Source organism: Osmerus mordax, chromosome 13 (assembly GCF_038355195.1).
Source record: "Osmerus mordax isolate fOsmMor3 chromosome 13, fOsmMor3.pri, whole genome shotgun sequence".
Lineage (NCBI taxonomy): Eukaryota > Metazoa > Chordata > Actinopteri > Osmeriformes > Osmeridae > Osmerus > Osmerus mordax.
The window spans coordinates 6565485-6583464 of record NC_090062.1 but is presented as its reverse complement, the minus strand read 5'-3'; the positions used below and the strand labels follow the sequence as shown (position 1 = coordinate 6583464).

Genomic DNA, 17980 nt, shown 5'->3' with positions numbered 1-17980 from the left:
ATCCTGCCAGGTGTCCAAGCAGGAAGTCCCCATAACTGCCCATTAACCCGGCGCTTCCTGTACCTTGAATGTGTCGAGCGCTCTCTTTTCCCTTCCCATGATGCTTTGCAGAGTGCTGCAGTTGACTCCTCCTACTGCCTTCTTCACTCCATCTTACTTTGTCATCTCTCTTAATAATATGTATAATAGTATGTATAATATACATGTTCAAGTGTTTTCCATTATTCCACTTGTGCTATTGGCCTGAACGATGCAGTTGTCTTGGCAACATAATGTTCCACGTTTTCTTCTCCTTACTAGATGATTAGTCACAAAATGGCTTCTGCCTGACCTGTGATTCCTCTGATTTTACAATCAGTCTTGATTAAAATATTACATTCAACACTGATTCTATGTAATTCTCAACCAAATAGGCTATTATCTTCCAGTAGTCAAACAAGCTATACACCAGGGGAGGATGAACATGTTCACTCATTTTTTTCTATTTTTTTCCTGACTCAGACTACTTATATTACCTCGAATAAAACACAACGTTTATAATAAACAGCTGACAGCAGCAGCAAATCAGCCCTGGACACCACACAGGACCATAACCCCCAGCTCTTCCTTTAGTGTTTGAACACAAACATCCAACATCTATGTGTCCCTCCAGTGATCTTTACTGAGGAGAGATTACTCTCATAGCAACATCATTGGTATGTGTGGTCCTTCTAACTCCTTTATTAAGTGTATCCCAGCTCCATATGTTCCTCTCTCTCTCTCTCTCCCTCTCTCTCTCCCTCTCTCTCTCCCTCTCTCTCTCTCTCTCTCTCTCTCTCTCTCTCTCTCTCTCTCCCTCTCTCTCTCCCTCTCTCTCTCCCTCTCTCTCTCTCTCTCTCTCTCTCTCTCTCTCTCTCTCTCTCTCTCTCTCTCTCTCTCTCTCTCATTATCTCCTCCCCCCCAGTACTGAATCAGAATCCTCTCAGCTCAGCACCTCACCTGCTGACCTCCACCAGATTTCTGTCACCTCCTGTGCCCGAAGTCACCCTCTGTCCTCCACCCTACCCCTGTTTCTATATCAATGTCCTGGGATATTTTTTGCTGCGGTTTGCAGTGTTACCTGCAGTATATGAACCTGATACAGTGAGATTTGATGTTCTGCTGGTACAGGTCATGGATATTTTGCTTGGCTGTTTTTTGTTGCTCCAGATGTCTCTTTCTCTTAAACTGAGTGTCAGGGGGTTGAGTGATAGAAGGGCTTTTAAAGTGACCAGAAATCTTTCAACAAACATTGTTAAAGTGTGAAAGTGAGACACCGGCTGTCCGTTGTGGACAGGAGTAGAGCATGGATGACAGTAATGTGTGGAAGAGTACTGACAAGAGGAGAGAGGAAAGGAAGATGAAGGGAAGTGTTCAACGTGAAAGTTCATCACATTCTTTAGACTCATGTAAAAGGAAATAGAGAATAGAGTGTGTGAAGTGAAGGTGTTTTCAGATAGCTACCGGTAGTGCTTGTTACATTTGAAGTTTATAAGATTGTGTTGAAAAAAGAATGTTTTCTAGCAGCAGCTGCTGTCCATGGTGCTGACAGTGAAACAATGAGGTGCGTTCCAACAAGCTTTTTTTACTATGACATCACAGCAAAATTCTCATGATTCTCATGATGGTCTCTGGACAAAACCGTAGTCATTGCAGTGGTGTTAGATGTTATATTTGTGGGCTTTAGTTTCACTACTAGTCTCTCTCTTGCTCTCTGTGGGGAATTAGCTGCGCTATGAGGCTAAGAAGCTTCGGCCTGTGGTGTAGACCCACTGTGATTGTGGTGGGCAGTCATCTTGGAACCAGCGGCCATGTCCAGAGTTGAATGACACAGTAGGTGAACAACAAGAAAGAAAGAAGCATGCGGATCAGCAGTCTAGACACATCAGGGTTTGGTGAAGCAAAAGTCACCACAGGTCCACACTAGCATGCCTCATAAGCACACAGCAGTGACCCTGTGTGTGCTGGCGGCGGGCTCGCAGTAAAATGACCCCAAGGAGATGATGATAGTGATTGACAGCACCTCAAATTGCATCAACTGTTTTCTTTTTGATATTGATGCATGTTGCTTTCCCTTTAGAGAAAGAGTACAAGTGCACAACTTGTAAGATGCAACTCTTGCCTGATGATTTGATTTGGGTATGAAGAGGTACACTAAACAGATGGTTGTGTGGGTACACATGAGGATAAACTAGAGATTCTCTTGTGATGTGATAATGACATGTAAAAAGGAATTATAGGAGTGGAAACAAATGATTAGTCTCTTGGGCGAGATGTTTTAATCTATGTATAGATCAATGTATAGATGTAGTCTTTTTTTGCCAAGTGTACTACAGTTCCTACTTTAGAGGACAAAGAATAAATACGTTTGAAAGCATCAACTTAACATTCTGTCCAGTGGCTGCCAGTTAAACTGCCATCCAATGGAGTTAACATCAGATCAGGTTCAGAATCCTTGGTCATCTCTTGCTCTCTGTCTTAATGTTCAGTGTCAGCAACAGGAAACGCAGCAGAGACGTTCTCTGTAATGAACCGTACTGTATGAAGGTCACAGTGACAGGCATGCCTGGAGAATGTCATTGTTGTAGTTCAGATGCAGAAGGATATTCTCAACTGCCCAGGACACGACTCCATCCGTTTAATCACCTGACATGAAGAACCAAGGACAAACTCATCACGCTAAGTGTAGTGAAAGACCTCAAAACATGAATGTATTTGTTTACCCTGGCCAGCTTACTTACCTTGCTCAATCCTCTCTCGAAAGCAAGAGCAAAATCAGCTGGAAACTCCCACTGTGTCTCTAGGAAGGCTGTGTTTGGTTCTCTCTGTTGTAAGCCCTCATTAAAAGGCAGTGATGAATCTTTTGTGTGAATTTGGAACTGGTGCCTCTCGTTGTTGATTCAGACAAACTGCCTCTGTATTATGTATAGCACGGAACGTGTCGCTGTGACAGTTAGCCTTCAGTGATCATCAGAGGAGACCTCTGGTCTCATTGACATTCTCGATACAGTAGCATTGCTCAATGCTTCATTTAAGATGTCAGGCCTGATACTGTGTCTCTGCCTACTCAGTGTTCAAGTGTATTCATCCAAAACATGAATTGACCTTTGCGATGGTGTAGTTATCGCAACATTCAGCCACTTCATTGGGGGTGAAAATAATACATTTGACTCTATTTAGTTGCTCAGCAGCTGAGCAAATTCAAACTGTTAACTTATTCCAGGCCATAAGGTGAAAATTAAACAACAAATACATCTCAAAACTAGGCCAGGGTCTGTTTACTTGTTAAGCGCATGGTCGTGATCGAATTTCAGCCATTTGTATGCAGAAATGATCTTAGAATTTAATGTCCTTGGCCGGCACTAGCCACAGAGCTGGGAAGATGCAAATTATTGTTGAAAGGGCAACTCTGGTCTTGTTAAAGTATTTACAATGCCTCTGGTGCCCTTACATGGAATCCCTGGACACCAGGACATGTCCTTCTTTTATTCTGCTCTGTTGGGCATGCATTCCCTTGCCTTTCCCCTAATGCAGAAAAAATAAGGGAAAAACCTAATCTTGTGATAACCCCTTTCGGATCCTTGGTTTTGGATATGAGCCCATAAGCCATTTCATGCTAAATATAGTTTCCCTGATGAAGCATCTGTATTCTGGCTATGTGATGCTGTTGCTGCTCACCTCCCCCTTCCTGTGTTGAGCTATATGCATTTTCTCATGCAGCACAGGCTCTCTCCCTCTTTCCTCTCCCTCTGTCCCTCTCCCCTCCCTCACTCAGAAATGCTGCAATGCGTCTGCCGTACCCAAGACTGGGTCAGTGTAACTCAGCTAGCGGCAGCTAACGCCAGATAAGCATCCCCATAGCAACAGCCAATGGGGTTTGTGATTGAGGCTATGCCATTTTTGTTGTGATGGTGTTGTTTAAAAGAGACAGCGACCATGGGATTAAGCACATGGAGATGCTTCAGTGAAAGCCAGGCTGAAGCTAAGATGGCAGAGTTAGAGAGCAGCAGAGACTGTGTGTAGACAGCCCATACGCGATATACAGTAAAGCTGATTGTAACTGACACATGCTGGAGGACAGAACATTGTGTTATCAGCAATTGGTCTCGGATATGTTTACATACAGCTCCGGCATTTTGTTCTTTTGATAATTGGCTTCTCTAATTCAACCAATCACAGTGCATTAACCAAAGACAACAGTTCTGCCGTGGATCTCCTGCATCAGACGTTTTAGGGCCTCTCCAATTTGATGCCATATTAAATGTCTAATATGCAGCAACATACTGTATGTCATGCTGTTCATGAGAACAAACAAAAATGTGTTAAAATAATAATTTGAGCCTCTTATACATTTCCATTATTCTTAAATCATGCTGTTTATTGCTTTTTTATTTTTTATCATAGCAATTATATCAGAAAGATGACTAAACATTGAATAATATCTGTCATCCTTATTAATGTGTGGTGTGTTTTCTCTCTCCAGGCCAGAGAATCCTTCGTTATAAGAGCGATGTCCTTGAGACAGTGGTGTTAGTCAACCCATCAGAGGAGACCACAACATCAGAGGTAAGCATGAGTCACACTAGACAACAGAGAGCCCTCACCTGAACTCTCTCCATGCACTTAACAAAATGTCATTATAAGCTGGTCATCAGTTGAACAGCATTTCAAAAAAGCGTTCCATTAAGCTTTCCGTAAGCACAGAATATATTCTGTATCACAAATAATTTTTTGACCCAGACTATTGAGCTGCATATTTATAATACGCTCGATTTCATCCGTTGTTGTGTCTGTGTGTTTCCTCTGTAGATCTGCTGTCTGATCACAGACTGTGCTGGACACAAACTCCTGGTGCTGAGTGGACAGAGCTCAGAGCAGGGAGGAGACGTCATACTACAAGGTGGAACCTTCACCTGGAAACACTTCTCTGACATCTTGTCTGATCATCGAGTAAGCGAAACCACCAGGCTAACCCTTACTGTAATCTGAATTGATGTAATATAGGATGGGTTGAGGAAATTATGGTTTGAAGTTATTCAAGACGTCATTAATCACCCAGTTTAACTTGAGCCCTCTGGTACATGTATGCTTCCTTCTCCAGGTGACTGAAGTCCTGTCTGGTGTATTGACAGACCAGCGGCCCAAGCTAACTGTTTCCTGCCTGGGTGACGGAGGCTGGAGCTCCCTGGGGCAGAGCCAGGAGCAGCAGCACCTCCAGAACCTTCTGGACTACCGTCTGAACCCTGACCCCGTGCTCCCAGACATGGAGGGAGTCACAGAGTTCACCGAGTACGTCTCTGAGACGGTGGATGTCCCATCGCCCTTTGACCTTCTGGAGCCGCCCACCTCCGGGGGCTTCCTGAAGCTGTCCAAGCCCTGCTGCTACATCTTCCCCGGGGGCAGGGGGGACTCTGCCCTGTTCGCCGTCAACGGCTTCAACATCCTGGTGGATGGGGGGTCTGAACGTAGGTCCTGTTTCTGGAAGCTGGTCCGACACTTGGACAGGATTGACTCGGTCCTGCTAACCCACATCGGCGCGGACAACCTCCCTGGCATCAACGGGCTGTTCCAGAGGAAGATAGCCGAGCAGGAGGAGGAACAGAGTCAAGGCTCTGGGTCAAACACCTACGGGGACTGGATGAAGAACCTGATCTCCCCCGAGCTCGGCGTGGTGTTCTTCAACGTTCCGGAGAAGTTACGGATGCCCGAGTCAACTCTGAAAGTGAAGCGCAGCATCGAGGAGGCATCCCTCACGCTGCAGTACCTCAACAAGCTTGGCATCAAGCCAGAGCCTCTCTTCAGGGTGGTCAGCAACACCATCGAACCTATCACGCTGTTCCACAAGCTGGGCGTTGGGAAGTTAGACATGTACGTTCTGAACCCAGTGAAGGAGAGCAAAGAGATGCAGTTTCTTATGCAGAAGTGGGCTGGCAACAGCAAGGCCAAGACTGGCATTATGATGTCTAATGGAAGAGAAGGGGAGATTTCTGTCCCTTATTTGACGTCGGTCACAGCCCTTATAGTGTGGATTCCTCACAGCCCCACTGAGAAGATAGTCAGGGTTCTGTTTCCGGGAAATGCACCACAGAACAAAATCTTGGAAGGGCTGGAGAAGCTGAAGCACCTGGACTTCCTGCGCTACCCGGTGGCTACTCAGAAGGACATCTCCTCTGGGGCTCCTCCACCCATCATCAAGCAAACTAAACTGAAATCCAGAACCGACAGCAAGGAGAGTCTCAAATCCCCCAAATCCCTCTCCAAAGTCAGCAAGAAGGACGAAAACGAGACCAAGAGTGATTCCGCTAAGGAGAACAAAGTTGAAAAGAAGGAGGAAAAGAAGATGAAGAGTGACAGTGTCAAAGCCACGAAACAGCAGAAGAACAGCGAGGTGGCACCCGAGGCAGCGAAACAGCAGAAGAACAGCGAGGTGGCACCCGAGGCAGCGACACAGGAGAAGAAAAAACTGTCCAAGGAGAAAACAGTCAAGAAACAGATTAAGGAAAAACCCTCCAAGATGGATGAGAAGAAAGACAAAGAGAAGAAGGAGGTAAAGAAAGAAAAGCGAGAAGTAAAGAAAGACAGCAATGTCAAGAAAGAAGAGAAAAAGGAGACAAAAGTTAAAGAGGAAAAGAAGCCAGAGCTGAGGAAAATCACCAAGCCTGACCTCAAGCCCCTGACCCCTGAGGTTCGAAAGACCTTGCACAAGGCCAAGACACAGTCCAAGCCCAAGACCGATAAGAACAAGACTGGGAAAGAACAGGCAGCTGAGAAAAAGCCTGTCCCAAAGAAAGAGCCTGTGAAGGCAGCCACAGCGTCGGCAGACAGGTCCGTGGTCTCCTCTCCAGAGGATCTCACCAAGGACTTTGAAGCCCTGAAACAGGATGAGCTCCCCAAGCATGGGAGCGGGCCCATGCAGAATGACAAGTCTGTGCGGCCAGGATCCACAGACACCAAGCCCGATGTGGGGAAAGCAGCCACAGACCTGGAGGCCAGCTCCTCTCTGTCTAAAACCCCTGACAAACTGGGCGAGAAAGCAGAGATGAAGAAAGATGACCTTCAAGGAAAGGCTGAACCGGACAAGAAGTACGACGAATACTCCACCAAGATGGGCTTGGGGCTGAGGTCCAAGAAAAGTGACAGCTCCGAAGAGGATGGGGACGTGATTGAAAAGGCCGATTTGGAGGGAGCCGAGGATGACGACGAGCTGAAATACAAAATGGAGGACGCCAAAAAAGAGAAATCTGGGAAGGAGTGGGACTCCAAGCCAACGGATCAGAAACCCGTCCCCACCCGAACCCCTGCAGGGAAAGCCGGGGCCTCTGCTTCGGAGCACATCTCCTTCATCCAGGACGAGACCATCCCTGGCTACTCCGAGACGGAGCAGACCATCTCTGACGAGGAGATCCACGAGGAGACCGAGGACAGGATACCCCCCCTGCGCTACGACGTGGGCACCTACGACATCTCCGTCCCCGACGTCCCGGGCTCCTTTGACTCCATGCACGGCTTGAGGGAGATGAGGGCCTCCGCCGTGTCGGACGCAGCGGACGTCAAAGCCAGAGGCTTCATGGGAAGCCACGACCCTGTTCTGGCAGCCTACCCCAACGTCATCGCCGCTCCACTGGCGGAGGAGGAGCACATCTCCTCGGCCACCTCCATCACGGAATACGACAAGCTGTCGTCGTTCGCCACCTCCGTCGCCGAGGACCAGTCCATCACGTCCGTGACCGCCCCTCAGACGGAGGAGACGGGGCGGAGCTCTCTTTTCCTGGACACGGTCAACAGCGTTCCCTCCCGCACGGAGGCCACCCACGGGAAAGACTACCTGCACTCCGCCGGCACCATCTCCCCCACATCCTCTCTGGAGGAGGACAAGTGCTTCAAGTCGCCTCCTTCAGAGGAGTGCCAGCCCATCGCTCATGATACGGAGGCCGGCTCGAAGATCAAACCGCTCCACGAGGAGGAGGAAGAAGAGGAAGAGGAGGATGAGGACCAGACTCCCAATGTGGACATCCCCCTGGGTAAACTCCAGGAGGGCTATGAGCATGCAGCCTCCTTGTTGCTCAAGGAGAAGGAGAAGTCCCCCTCCGCCTCTTTCGCTCCTTCTCCTTTCTCAGCGTCTGCCACCCAGTCGCCTCTCTTCCAGGCAGACAAAGGAAAACAAGCTCTCTCCTCCAAAGACGAGTCAGTGAGCGGAGCTGGAATGAAGCCTCTCTTCCCTCCTCCCAGTGGGTTTGAGTCCAGCTCCATCCATGACAGCGATGACCGATGCCTGAGCCCTGATGACAGCACCATGAAGTTGGCCTCACCCACTCAGTCCTTCCCCACCAGCAGTGGCTACTCCCCCACCGAGGAGAAGGTTCCTGACAGGTTCAAAACAGGAGAGAAGGAGGACAAAAAGGACCCATCGAAAACGGAGACGCAGAAATCCCCTCCTCTCTCGGACAAAGGCACCTTCAAAACGGGGCTTTCTGGCGACAGGTCAACATTTGAAGAATCTGACGAAGAAGATGATGATTATTACATGAAGAAGGACCTCCAACCCTCTGAGAACGCAAGGCTGATGGACCAGAAAGAGGGTCTCTTCCTGGATGAGGAGTATTCCTGTGAAGCAAAGTCTCCCAAAGAGGAGAAGATGTTTGAGAAAGAATTTCAAAGCACACAGGCCAAGACCACAGACAAGACACAGTCCTCTGGTAAGACTGACCAAAAACCCCAACCTCAGGTCATGTACTCAGATGAGGATGACGAGGAGGAAGATGAAGACGACGTACGCTCAAGTGGTGTTGTATCTAGACCCTTGTCTGTAGCGCAAAGTGACATGGTCTCTAAAGATTATAAACAGGATACCACCGCGGGGAAAGCCGACCAAGTAGGATTCAAGGAACCAGATAAAAATGTTCATTTCAGTCTCTATGGCTGCCCAGAGAGCGAGGGTAAAGGCTCCGCTGACAGGGAGAGAGACATGAGACAGGACACGCCGTACGTTCATGGGAAGACGTTTTCCTACAGTGACATTTATGACAACAGAGCCAGCTCTGTGGACCATGGCTCTTCCCATGGCTCTGCTTATGAGCAAGACAAGATGGGAAAGGATGAGAAGGAGAGAAAGCCGTACGAGTACAGCAGAGAGAGTAGGTTCCCTTCTATGGCTGACAGGCCGGAGGCCTCGTCCACATGTTTGTCCTCGGAGAAAGATTCCTTCTCTCTGAAGGGCCATTCTGAGGAGACGGACAGCTACAAATACACCCCTGGATTCTCCTCGGTGACATCATCCGCTACAGCCAAACCCTCCTTGACGAGCTATGACGACAAAGGAGCAGGTCTGGAGGTGGACATGCGCAAGCTAACCGCCAGGGATGAAGAAGACTATGATGACGTGGATGATGACGAAGATGAAGATGAAGAAGAGGAGGATGAGGACTCCGACGAAGCCGTCAGTGACTCCGACATGGAGAAAGGCGCCAAAGATAAATCGGAGAAAGAGGTCAAGAGTCCATTCGGTGAAATGATAGACTTCAGCCGTCCTGAGTTTATGATCTCAATGGCTGGCTATGGATACAACAGTCTGGCTAAACCTCCTGCAACAGGGTTCTCTGCTTCTTACCAAAGCAGCTCTAGCTTATTCTCAAAAACTGAGGACAGTTTCCAGAAGGGCAAAGGTGACTGCTCATCTCTCGGTGGAGTATCCTCTAAGGCAGGTGCCACAGGAACCTCTGGCTTCTCATCTGGATTTGATTACTCATATTCAGACAAAGACTCCTTCATGTCCAAAGAAAGGAAAGATGACTTCCCCCTCAAGTCAACAGAGGACAAGTACTATGAGAGCGACAGAGATCGGGAGGTTGATTACGACAAACAGAAAACACCGGATGTTCTGAGTAAGAAGGCAGGAGACACGGGGTTCCAGTACACCACGACCGCCACGACGGCGTACTCCTCCTCCTCCGCCTACAGCTACTCCTCCTCCACGTCTGGGTCTATGTCCACCAGCCGGCCCTTCGGAGAGGACCTGGAGACCCCCGCCACGGCCGACCCCACTCTCTTCGAATATTCCTCCTTCAAAGATGAACACTCCCTGGTCATGGACTCTCCCATGTCCAGCTCTGGAGGCTTGGTGAAAGACGAGTACCTGGAGGTGTCGGAGAAACACATGACGACCGCCACCGCCACCACGGCCGAGTCCACATCCAGCTTGGCCCGCTTCTCCCCCCTCAGCCCCTTTGAGGAGGGCAAGCCCTTCACTTCTCTCTCCTACACCACGGCGGATGACAAGAAGGACACTTTTTCCTCCGCAGGTGGAGGGGCGATTGACAAACAATCCGACTGCTTCTATAAGCCTGAATGGGCTGAGGGGTCCAAACTGCAGGCTGCTGCTGGACTGGGGGCCTCATCAGGGCCCTTCTCCCTGCCCTCACAGGCAGGTAAAGACAAGGAGACAATCAGCACCGGTATGTTTGGTGTCACGTCCTCGCCACGCCCAGACTCCTCCGGCAAACACTACTTTGAGTCTGACAGCAGTGAGGAAGAGGAGGATGAGGAAGCCTACATGCGTGACCTGAACCTGAAGTCTCCTTCTGCTAACCTGTCTTTCTTAGACAAAGCCGGGGTCACCACCTCCTCCACCTCCAGCAAGACAGGGGGCGCTCTCCCTGACGTGCGGTCCTCCTACACACACACACCCTCCTCTCTGCAACCCGCCAAGCCCGATGCCTCCAATGGCCCTACGGAGGTCAGCATGAGCGCTCCCATGCCCCAAGGAGCAGCGGCCAGTGGCGGGGCCCAGGGGAAAGTGAGGAGCACCTACGAGTGGGAGATGCAGAAGATGGTCCCCGGAGACTCCCCCCCTCACTACCGTCACGAGGACGAGTTCGAGGAGGAGCGCGAGACGGAGCCGGAGCGCCCCGCCCGCCCTCTCTCCCTCTCGTCCGCCGATCACTCGCTCCGCTCGCCCTTCTACACGGAGGAGTCAAGTCGAGGAGGCACGGATGGCAACGACAGTGACCAGGAGCAGCCCGCCGACTCCTACAGGGGGGCCACCTCCTCCTACCGCTCCTCCGCCTCCCCTGGCTACTCCTCCGATGAGCACCGGATGCGCCAAGGAGACCTCTCGCCCTCCTTCATCAATCCCAGCACGCATCACCTCTCCACCGACGACGAGGACGAAGGGCACGGCCGCAGGAGCGACCAGTCCCAGGAAGGAGACGAGTGTGACTTGTCGGTCAAGAGGAGGGCCCACAAGCAGCCCCACCAGCACTCCCATGGCAGCTCTCTGCAGCGCCCAGAGGGGATGTCTCCGGGGCTGGCTGGAGAGGACACGCCCCCGACCTCCATCAGTGAGTCAATCCCCTCCCAGTCCGACTCGGACGTGCCCCCTGGCACCGAGGACTGCCCGTCCGCGGTCGAAGACTCCGATGAAGACACAGAGTACCTGCCTGTGGATAAGTCCTCCAGCCACCACTCCTCCGCCAGGCGCAGCCTGGACCCGCATCCTGCCCCCCTCGTGGACCCCCGCCCCCACCCTCCTCACCCCGACGCGTGCATGGTGGACCCGGACTCCCTGGCCAACGACCTGAACCGCGCCCCGGAAAGCCCTCTCAAGAAGGACCCCAAACCCAAAGGTTTGAGGAAGACCTCAGGGAAGACCAAGTCAGCGTCCCCGGCCAGGCGTAAGAGGTCCCCCATGCCGGTGAGCAAGACGGCGTCTCCCCGCAGTGCCTCGCTCAAGAAGAAGGATGCAGAACGGAGCTCCAGGATGTCCCGTCTGTCAGACGGACAGGGCTCCAGGGAGGACGACCTGTCCCGCTCCAGCTACACCCCTGGCAAGGGATTGACCAATGGACTGAAGAGCAGTTCAGGTAGGAAGGACTCAGGACAGAGATTTAGAACATAGTATAATATAACATAATACCATTCCAAAACGTGCACAATTCTTCCTCAAAGAGGCAGATCATCTTAGAGTGGATGTAGAGTATTGTGTATTTGATCGGGATTACAGCCCTGTGTGAGAGTAAACGTTGCGCCTCTCCTCTCAGGTTCTCAGAGGTCTGGCTCCGTGGTTCCTCCTGGCCCTCCTATTTATGTGGACCTGGCCTACATCCCAAACCACTGCAGCGCCAAAAACGTGGACCAGGAGTTCTTCAAGCGCATCCGCTCGGCTTACTACGTGGTGAGCGGGAACGATGCGGGCAGCGAGGAGCCCAGCCGGCGGGTCCTGGATGCCCTGCTGGAGGGCAAGTCCCAGTGGGGATCTAACCTGCAGGTAACCGCACCACTGCTCTGGGACTCCTTCAAGTGCAGTAGATGCACAGTCAGCACTCGTCCTCAATTTATCTGTCCTTATGACCTTTTTCATTTCCTGATGCCGACCCCCCTTCTCTCATTCTTCTTTCTCATCATCGCCCCATCTCTTGTCTCCCCCCCCCCAGGTGACGTTAATCCCTACCCATGACACGGACGTGACGCGGGAGTGGTACCAGCAGACCCACCAGAGGCAGCAGGAGCTGAACGTCATGGTCCTGGCCTCCAGCAGCACTGTGGTCATGCAGGACGAGTCTTTCCCCGCCTGCAAAATCGAGTTCTGAGCGCCTCCCTCCCTCCCTCTTCACTTCCCTAGTTTGATATGGGTCTGTTTTTAAATCTGTCTTTTATATAGCCTGATATGCTAATCTGTCTTGGCTTTAGACACCATCGCTTGCCAACCAAGTGGGCTAAAGCTGAGACCGAGTTGGCTACCAGTCTATTTTTTCTAGAGGTTTATTTCCTACTCACATAACAGCCACAAGCATGGCTGTTATTATCATTTGTATTCTAAAGGTGCTTTTTATGACTAGTAGGTCCTCTTCTTTATTTAGTGAACATATTGGTCTGTATTGAGGAAGGCAGGATAAGGCCTTTCTGTTTCACACTGCATCTGTCTCTGAGTCCGGGACAGCAACAGTTACTTTATCTCTGTAATCGGCTCCTCGAACTTAAAACAAGCATTCCCCTCTCATTTGTAACTTTACAGCTCGTGTCAGATGTAAACGTTTCACGTGTTTTAGATCTCTATGGCACACAAGCTATCTGTGGTAACATTCCGGTTTTATCTTCACCTTACCCACGTGTCACCCTTTCAGCTAATACTAGTCCTGATGTTACTTACAACGTATGTGCCTAATGATGACACAGTGACTTAGATGATGTTCCAAGTAGAATTCTCCAAGGATCTTCTAAATGTATTTTCAATATATTTGCTGTAGTATATGGGGTGTGGACAAGTCCTCACACACAAAGGTTGTTGAAGTGTAACCTGTGTTTGCCATGTTTATCGCAAGGTGAGAATCAATTGCAGTGCATTTCTTAATCGCTAAATATTTCCGACCACTAGTCCTACAGGTTAGTGCTCTCTGGTTGTTTCTGTTGTCGTAGGAGTCATTTTGCAGTGTAGTGTAACTCGCTATGTCCACCCAGTGGTGTTTGTACGATTCCTTGTGTTTTACTGAAGCAAAGAGGTCAACTGCCAATTTGTTGATTCTGAGAGCTGATCTTTGCATTATGCCAGTGATCTTTTATTGGGCATAAGGGAAAGATAGAGCCCTTCTATAATTACAGACATTGTAAGTAATCCCATGGTATGGTCTTTCACTGTAGGGCTAAGAGCTGTACACCAGAAGAGACGGTACTAGTTCTCTATTTTCCTACTTATAATATTCTCCAACAGGGGACCCAGATGTAGTTTTACTGTAATGATCTGATTTTCTTCTAATAATGTTCTGTTGTCCGTGACATGACCCTTTAACGTGTGTGTGATCCTGAACGCGCTCAGAAAGAAGGGAGGGCGTGTTCCAGTGACAACCAGAGTGACCGGAACGTGTGGTGGGGAGGTCATGGCCTGTAAACCCTGAGAGGATGTCCGACTTGCTGATTGGGTGAAAGACCAGACAGAGAGAAAGGTGTGTGCTGTGCATCTTAATGCTTTGATGACCATAGTGGTTCAGCCTGTTTGGAGGTTAGACTGTCACCCACATGTGCCTTTCTGTCCTGAGGAGGAAATGTAGATGTGTGTGAAATGTAGGTGTGAATCTGTAATGGCAGAGTCCCATCATGTAGTGACTCTGTGGTGTAGTGACTCTGGTGTAGTATATGTGGGCAGGTTTCCACGGTTGTGCATGTAAGTATGACAATTATGAGTACATTAAAAGCAAAGGTCCAAAAATACTATTTGCACAGACCAAGCATACTACGATGGCACTTTTAACAGTCAGTTCAATATTTCAATCACAGGATTTTAAATTCCCTAAATATGATATCTAACAAGAAGCACAAATAGCACACTATCCTAAACTTCTTGACCTACTTACTAAAAATACTTAATCCTATGATAACTGATTTCTGTAGTTGAGTAACTTAATAGATAGGAAATGGTTTATTCAAATGATGATGATGCACGCAGGCATGATGTATTATTGTATATTATTGTTTTGCGTGTGCTTGTATTTAGTTTAAAAGGGAGAGGTGTGTTGTGGATGAGTTGTCTCTTGGCAGTGTTATGAAGGGAAGTTCTGGAACCATGATGTTTTAGTTCCAACACAATCACCTCGACTTAATATCTTGAGTTGTTTTTTTCTTCTCTAACAAATGTTATATTGCTTTTACATTTATGTTGGTTATGTTTTAGAGAAGAACACCTGACATTTTATTTTTGTGTTCTATTCAATATGGTTTCCAACAGTGATTTACACAGTAATGTGTGTGAAGTTTGGTTATTTTGATGTGATATTTCTTAATTTTTCTGCATCATGTAATTGACTTAGTAAGAGATGAGTCATGCTATACCTCTATCTCAGCATAGCATAAACTTAATCCAAGACCAACAGGCCTTGTCTGAGAATTGAAGACATTTGTGGCATCAAATTAGAATATTCTGCTCTGTGTTCCTGCATATTATGGCACATGCATGTAAATAATAGCATAGAAAAAAAAAGGAAAAAAAAGCTACCGCTTAAAGTAAAATATGCCTTTTAATGCTAAAGTGTATCTCTTTGTTGTTGATTGGATAAAATGAACTTCTCTGTACCACTAGGAGTGTTCTGCTGATTTTGCTTGTGTGGTTCCATTCAGAATGTGAAGTAGCACATTACCTTTACATTTTCATCAGAGAACATTGATCTCTTGGTTGCCTTGGTTACTTATCCAACATAATATTTCTGCTCCAAGCTCTTTCTTAGTTTCTTTTTTCTCACCTTAAGTGTGATACAGTGGTAAAGCATTACTTGTTGGTAAGAGCAAGTCATGTACCATAATTAAGTGTAGGATTTAATCATTTTCTCAATCTCAGAGGCTGACACAGGAGTTTTCAGTACAGAGAGTATAGCTGTGGCTGCAGATGATGATGTTATGCTTATCTAATAATGTCTGCTTGTTAGTCATTTGGAAAGGGAACTCTGCACGCGAGAGAGAAGAAAGGTGTGTTTGTGTTTTCAACATGCCGCATGGATTTTCCAACCAATGGAGCGATAAAGGGATTTTGACAAGGATTAAAGGAACTTTCAAAGGGCTTAGAGTTGTCTTTGACATAATGGGATTCATAAGCAGAACAGCCTGCTTCTAAACATGTGGTTAGATGTTTCCTTTGGAGTTAAAACTTGCTACTGCAGCTGCTGTACTGGGGAGGTGTCTAGTCCTTATATTAGTATATATATATGTATACTAAACTGTTAACTCATGTTACTGACTTCATCATTAGGCTAAATCTCCACTCTGCACGCAGACATTCAGAAACCAGACTGCCAGACGTTGTGACTCAGATCACTCCGTCAATACATTTTATATCCTGAAGATTTATTTTATTCAAACACTTGATTTTTTTTTTAAAGAAAGATTCAAACAGAACAAATCCAGTTACACTGGTGTACTGTGTTAAAAAAAAGGTTTCAATTTCAGAAAACAAACTGATTCCCGAAGTCATCATACTGTACACCATTCCAGTGAGCCCTGCTTGTACATGCATGTGACCTTCTTAGTTCTAATCCTGTATGTAATAGTAAAAAAATAATAAACATGCTATTTTAAAAGATGTATATTTACCTGTGGATGGGAATGGAGAAGGCACATGTAACCTGGATGTGCTGTAAAGAAAGCATTGTGATAGTTTTCCTTGTTTAGCAAGCTTCATGACTCTCATTTGTTTTAAGTGCAATACTCTTCTGTATATCTCTTTAAAACATGTAGGAAAAAATGTAACTTCAGCCAATTTATTGTAAAAGGGAAAAGTGTGGTGATCACCAATAAAAAACATTGATTGAGGAATTTGACGTTTTCTTTCTGATTCAAAGCTAATCAAATATCATGAAAATCTAGTTTAACATTTAACTCTCATCTTAGCTATTAGTATACATCAACAACCACAAGTGATGCCCAGGCACATGCTGGACTGGGAACAGAGGAACACAGGGTGGCTTGAGCCTCATGAGAACCTCTCCCAGGGGGACCTCCTCCACCTCCCCAAAACCCCTCTGAATTTGGGGATGATGTAATGCAGCACTGGAGACTGAAGCCTGAATAATGTGCCTCTGCATGAGAAAGGAGGTCTGGACAGAGAGGGACAATGAGGGGTTTGTAGCGCTCAGAGCAGCCCCTCCTGACTGGGGCGTAGCTTGCTGCCACCTCTCACCAGGATGAGGGATGAGAGGAAATGTTGGCTGTGAGGAAGAAAACTGTAGCTAAAATCAGTTTCAGCGATGGAGAGCGTGAAGCGGAGTAAACAGACAGAGCACTGATGAACGATGGTTGCCAGTGCCACTGTCTGGTTTCGGACTGCTAAAACAACACTTTTTCTCTGTTCAATCAAATACTCTGCTTTTTAATTCAATGCTTTGGTTTTTAATGGAATGCTCTGGCACGATAAGCCAGCCGTTGTCTTGCAGGGGGCTGGGAGAACAATCCCTGCTTTGAGCGACGGGCAAATGAGCAGCGGGCTGTTGAATACCATCCTGGCACACACTGAATGGACCAGACTATGACATCATCCCCAGCATCACATGAGAGGGGTATAGTAGGAAGAACAGATGTTACCACAGGGCTGCTTCCCCTTTTCTCTCTCTTTCTACTTCTTTTCTTCTACCCTTCTTTGAAACGGGATGAATGGGAGGCAGTGTTCCTGTGTGTGTCCGGACCACAGTACCAGGCAGCACTGGGGTAAAGCAGGGTTGCTAACTGACAGATCTGCTCTGTCCAGTCTGATACAGATACTTCAGATGGACGTTTATACTATAGCTGCCCGCCTCACAGATACTGGACATTGCACAGGATAGTGTGTACTGTACCTGTGGATTAGAACTGTACTGGTCATCAGTGAATGATGCTGTGACTGTCAAACATGCCAGAAGGAGATTTGCATGGACAGGATGCAGTGTGAGAATGTTATTTCACTCAGACTTGCCAATCAGACGACAATGGGTGTCTAATGAGCCATACCACATGGTGCAGCTGAGATTCGGCTACCCTATTCAGTATTCTTTCACAAAACATTATACAAGTCTCAGTTTAATTGGAAACTGCTTCTGTTAATGCTTGCTTTAAACCAGGTTTTGTTATTTCTCCCTGGCTTCACCCCCCCAACCGACAGAGCAATCCTGTCACTTTACATGTCAGCAGGCTTAAAGTATTTCAAGGGTTAAATACTAAATTGATTTCCAATATGTCTCAGCATTGTATACACCTTCTAATGAGCCATGATTACAGTAACTTCCTTTCCATCCTCAGTCACAGCATTATCAGCCTTTCCCCATCTCCTCATAAGGGCAATAACATGAGGGGTTAACTCTGTGGCAATAAATGCTGTCTGGGAACGATAGATTGGTTCCTATGAATCATGGCTAACCTTGGCAAAGAGTGTTAGCAAGTAGCCAGCCTTCCACCCGGTCTCTGGTAGGAGACAGACAAGGCGTGGCAGGAGGGCTGGCTGATCATTTGGATTTCC

General features: G+C 47.8%; 1 protein-coding gene across 3 annotated transcripts; it reads left to right on the top strand.

The window, feature by feature from the left end:
* Positions 1-5266: 5266 nt before the first annotated feature.
* Positions 5267-16300, top strand: map1aa (microtubule-associated protein 1Aa). 3 transcript variants are annotated; one of them, XR_010878152.1, is made up of 4 exons: positions 5267-11876; positions 12054-12280; positions 12447-15999; positions 16108-16300. XR_010878152.1 is itself a non-coding variant. In XM_067248930.1 (4 exons), exons 1-4 carry the CDS (start codon positions 5282-5284, stop codon positions 12600-12602), a joined length of 6939 nt encoding a protein of 2312 aa, XP_067105031.1. In that variant the 5' UTR covers positions 5267-5281; the 3' UTR covers positions 12603-16300. The 3 variants fall into 3 exon arrangements, 2 of the variants coding, with proteins under 2 accessions (XP_067105031.1, XP_067105030.1); XM_067248930.1 differs by having other exon boundaries at positions 5267-6406; positions 6446-11876; positions 12447-16300; XM_067248929.1 differs by having other exon boundaries at positions 12447-16300.
* The last annotated feature ends 1680 nt before the right edge of the window (positions 16301-17980 follow it).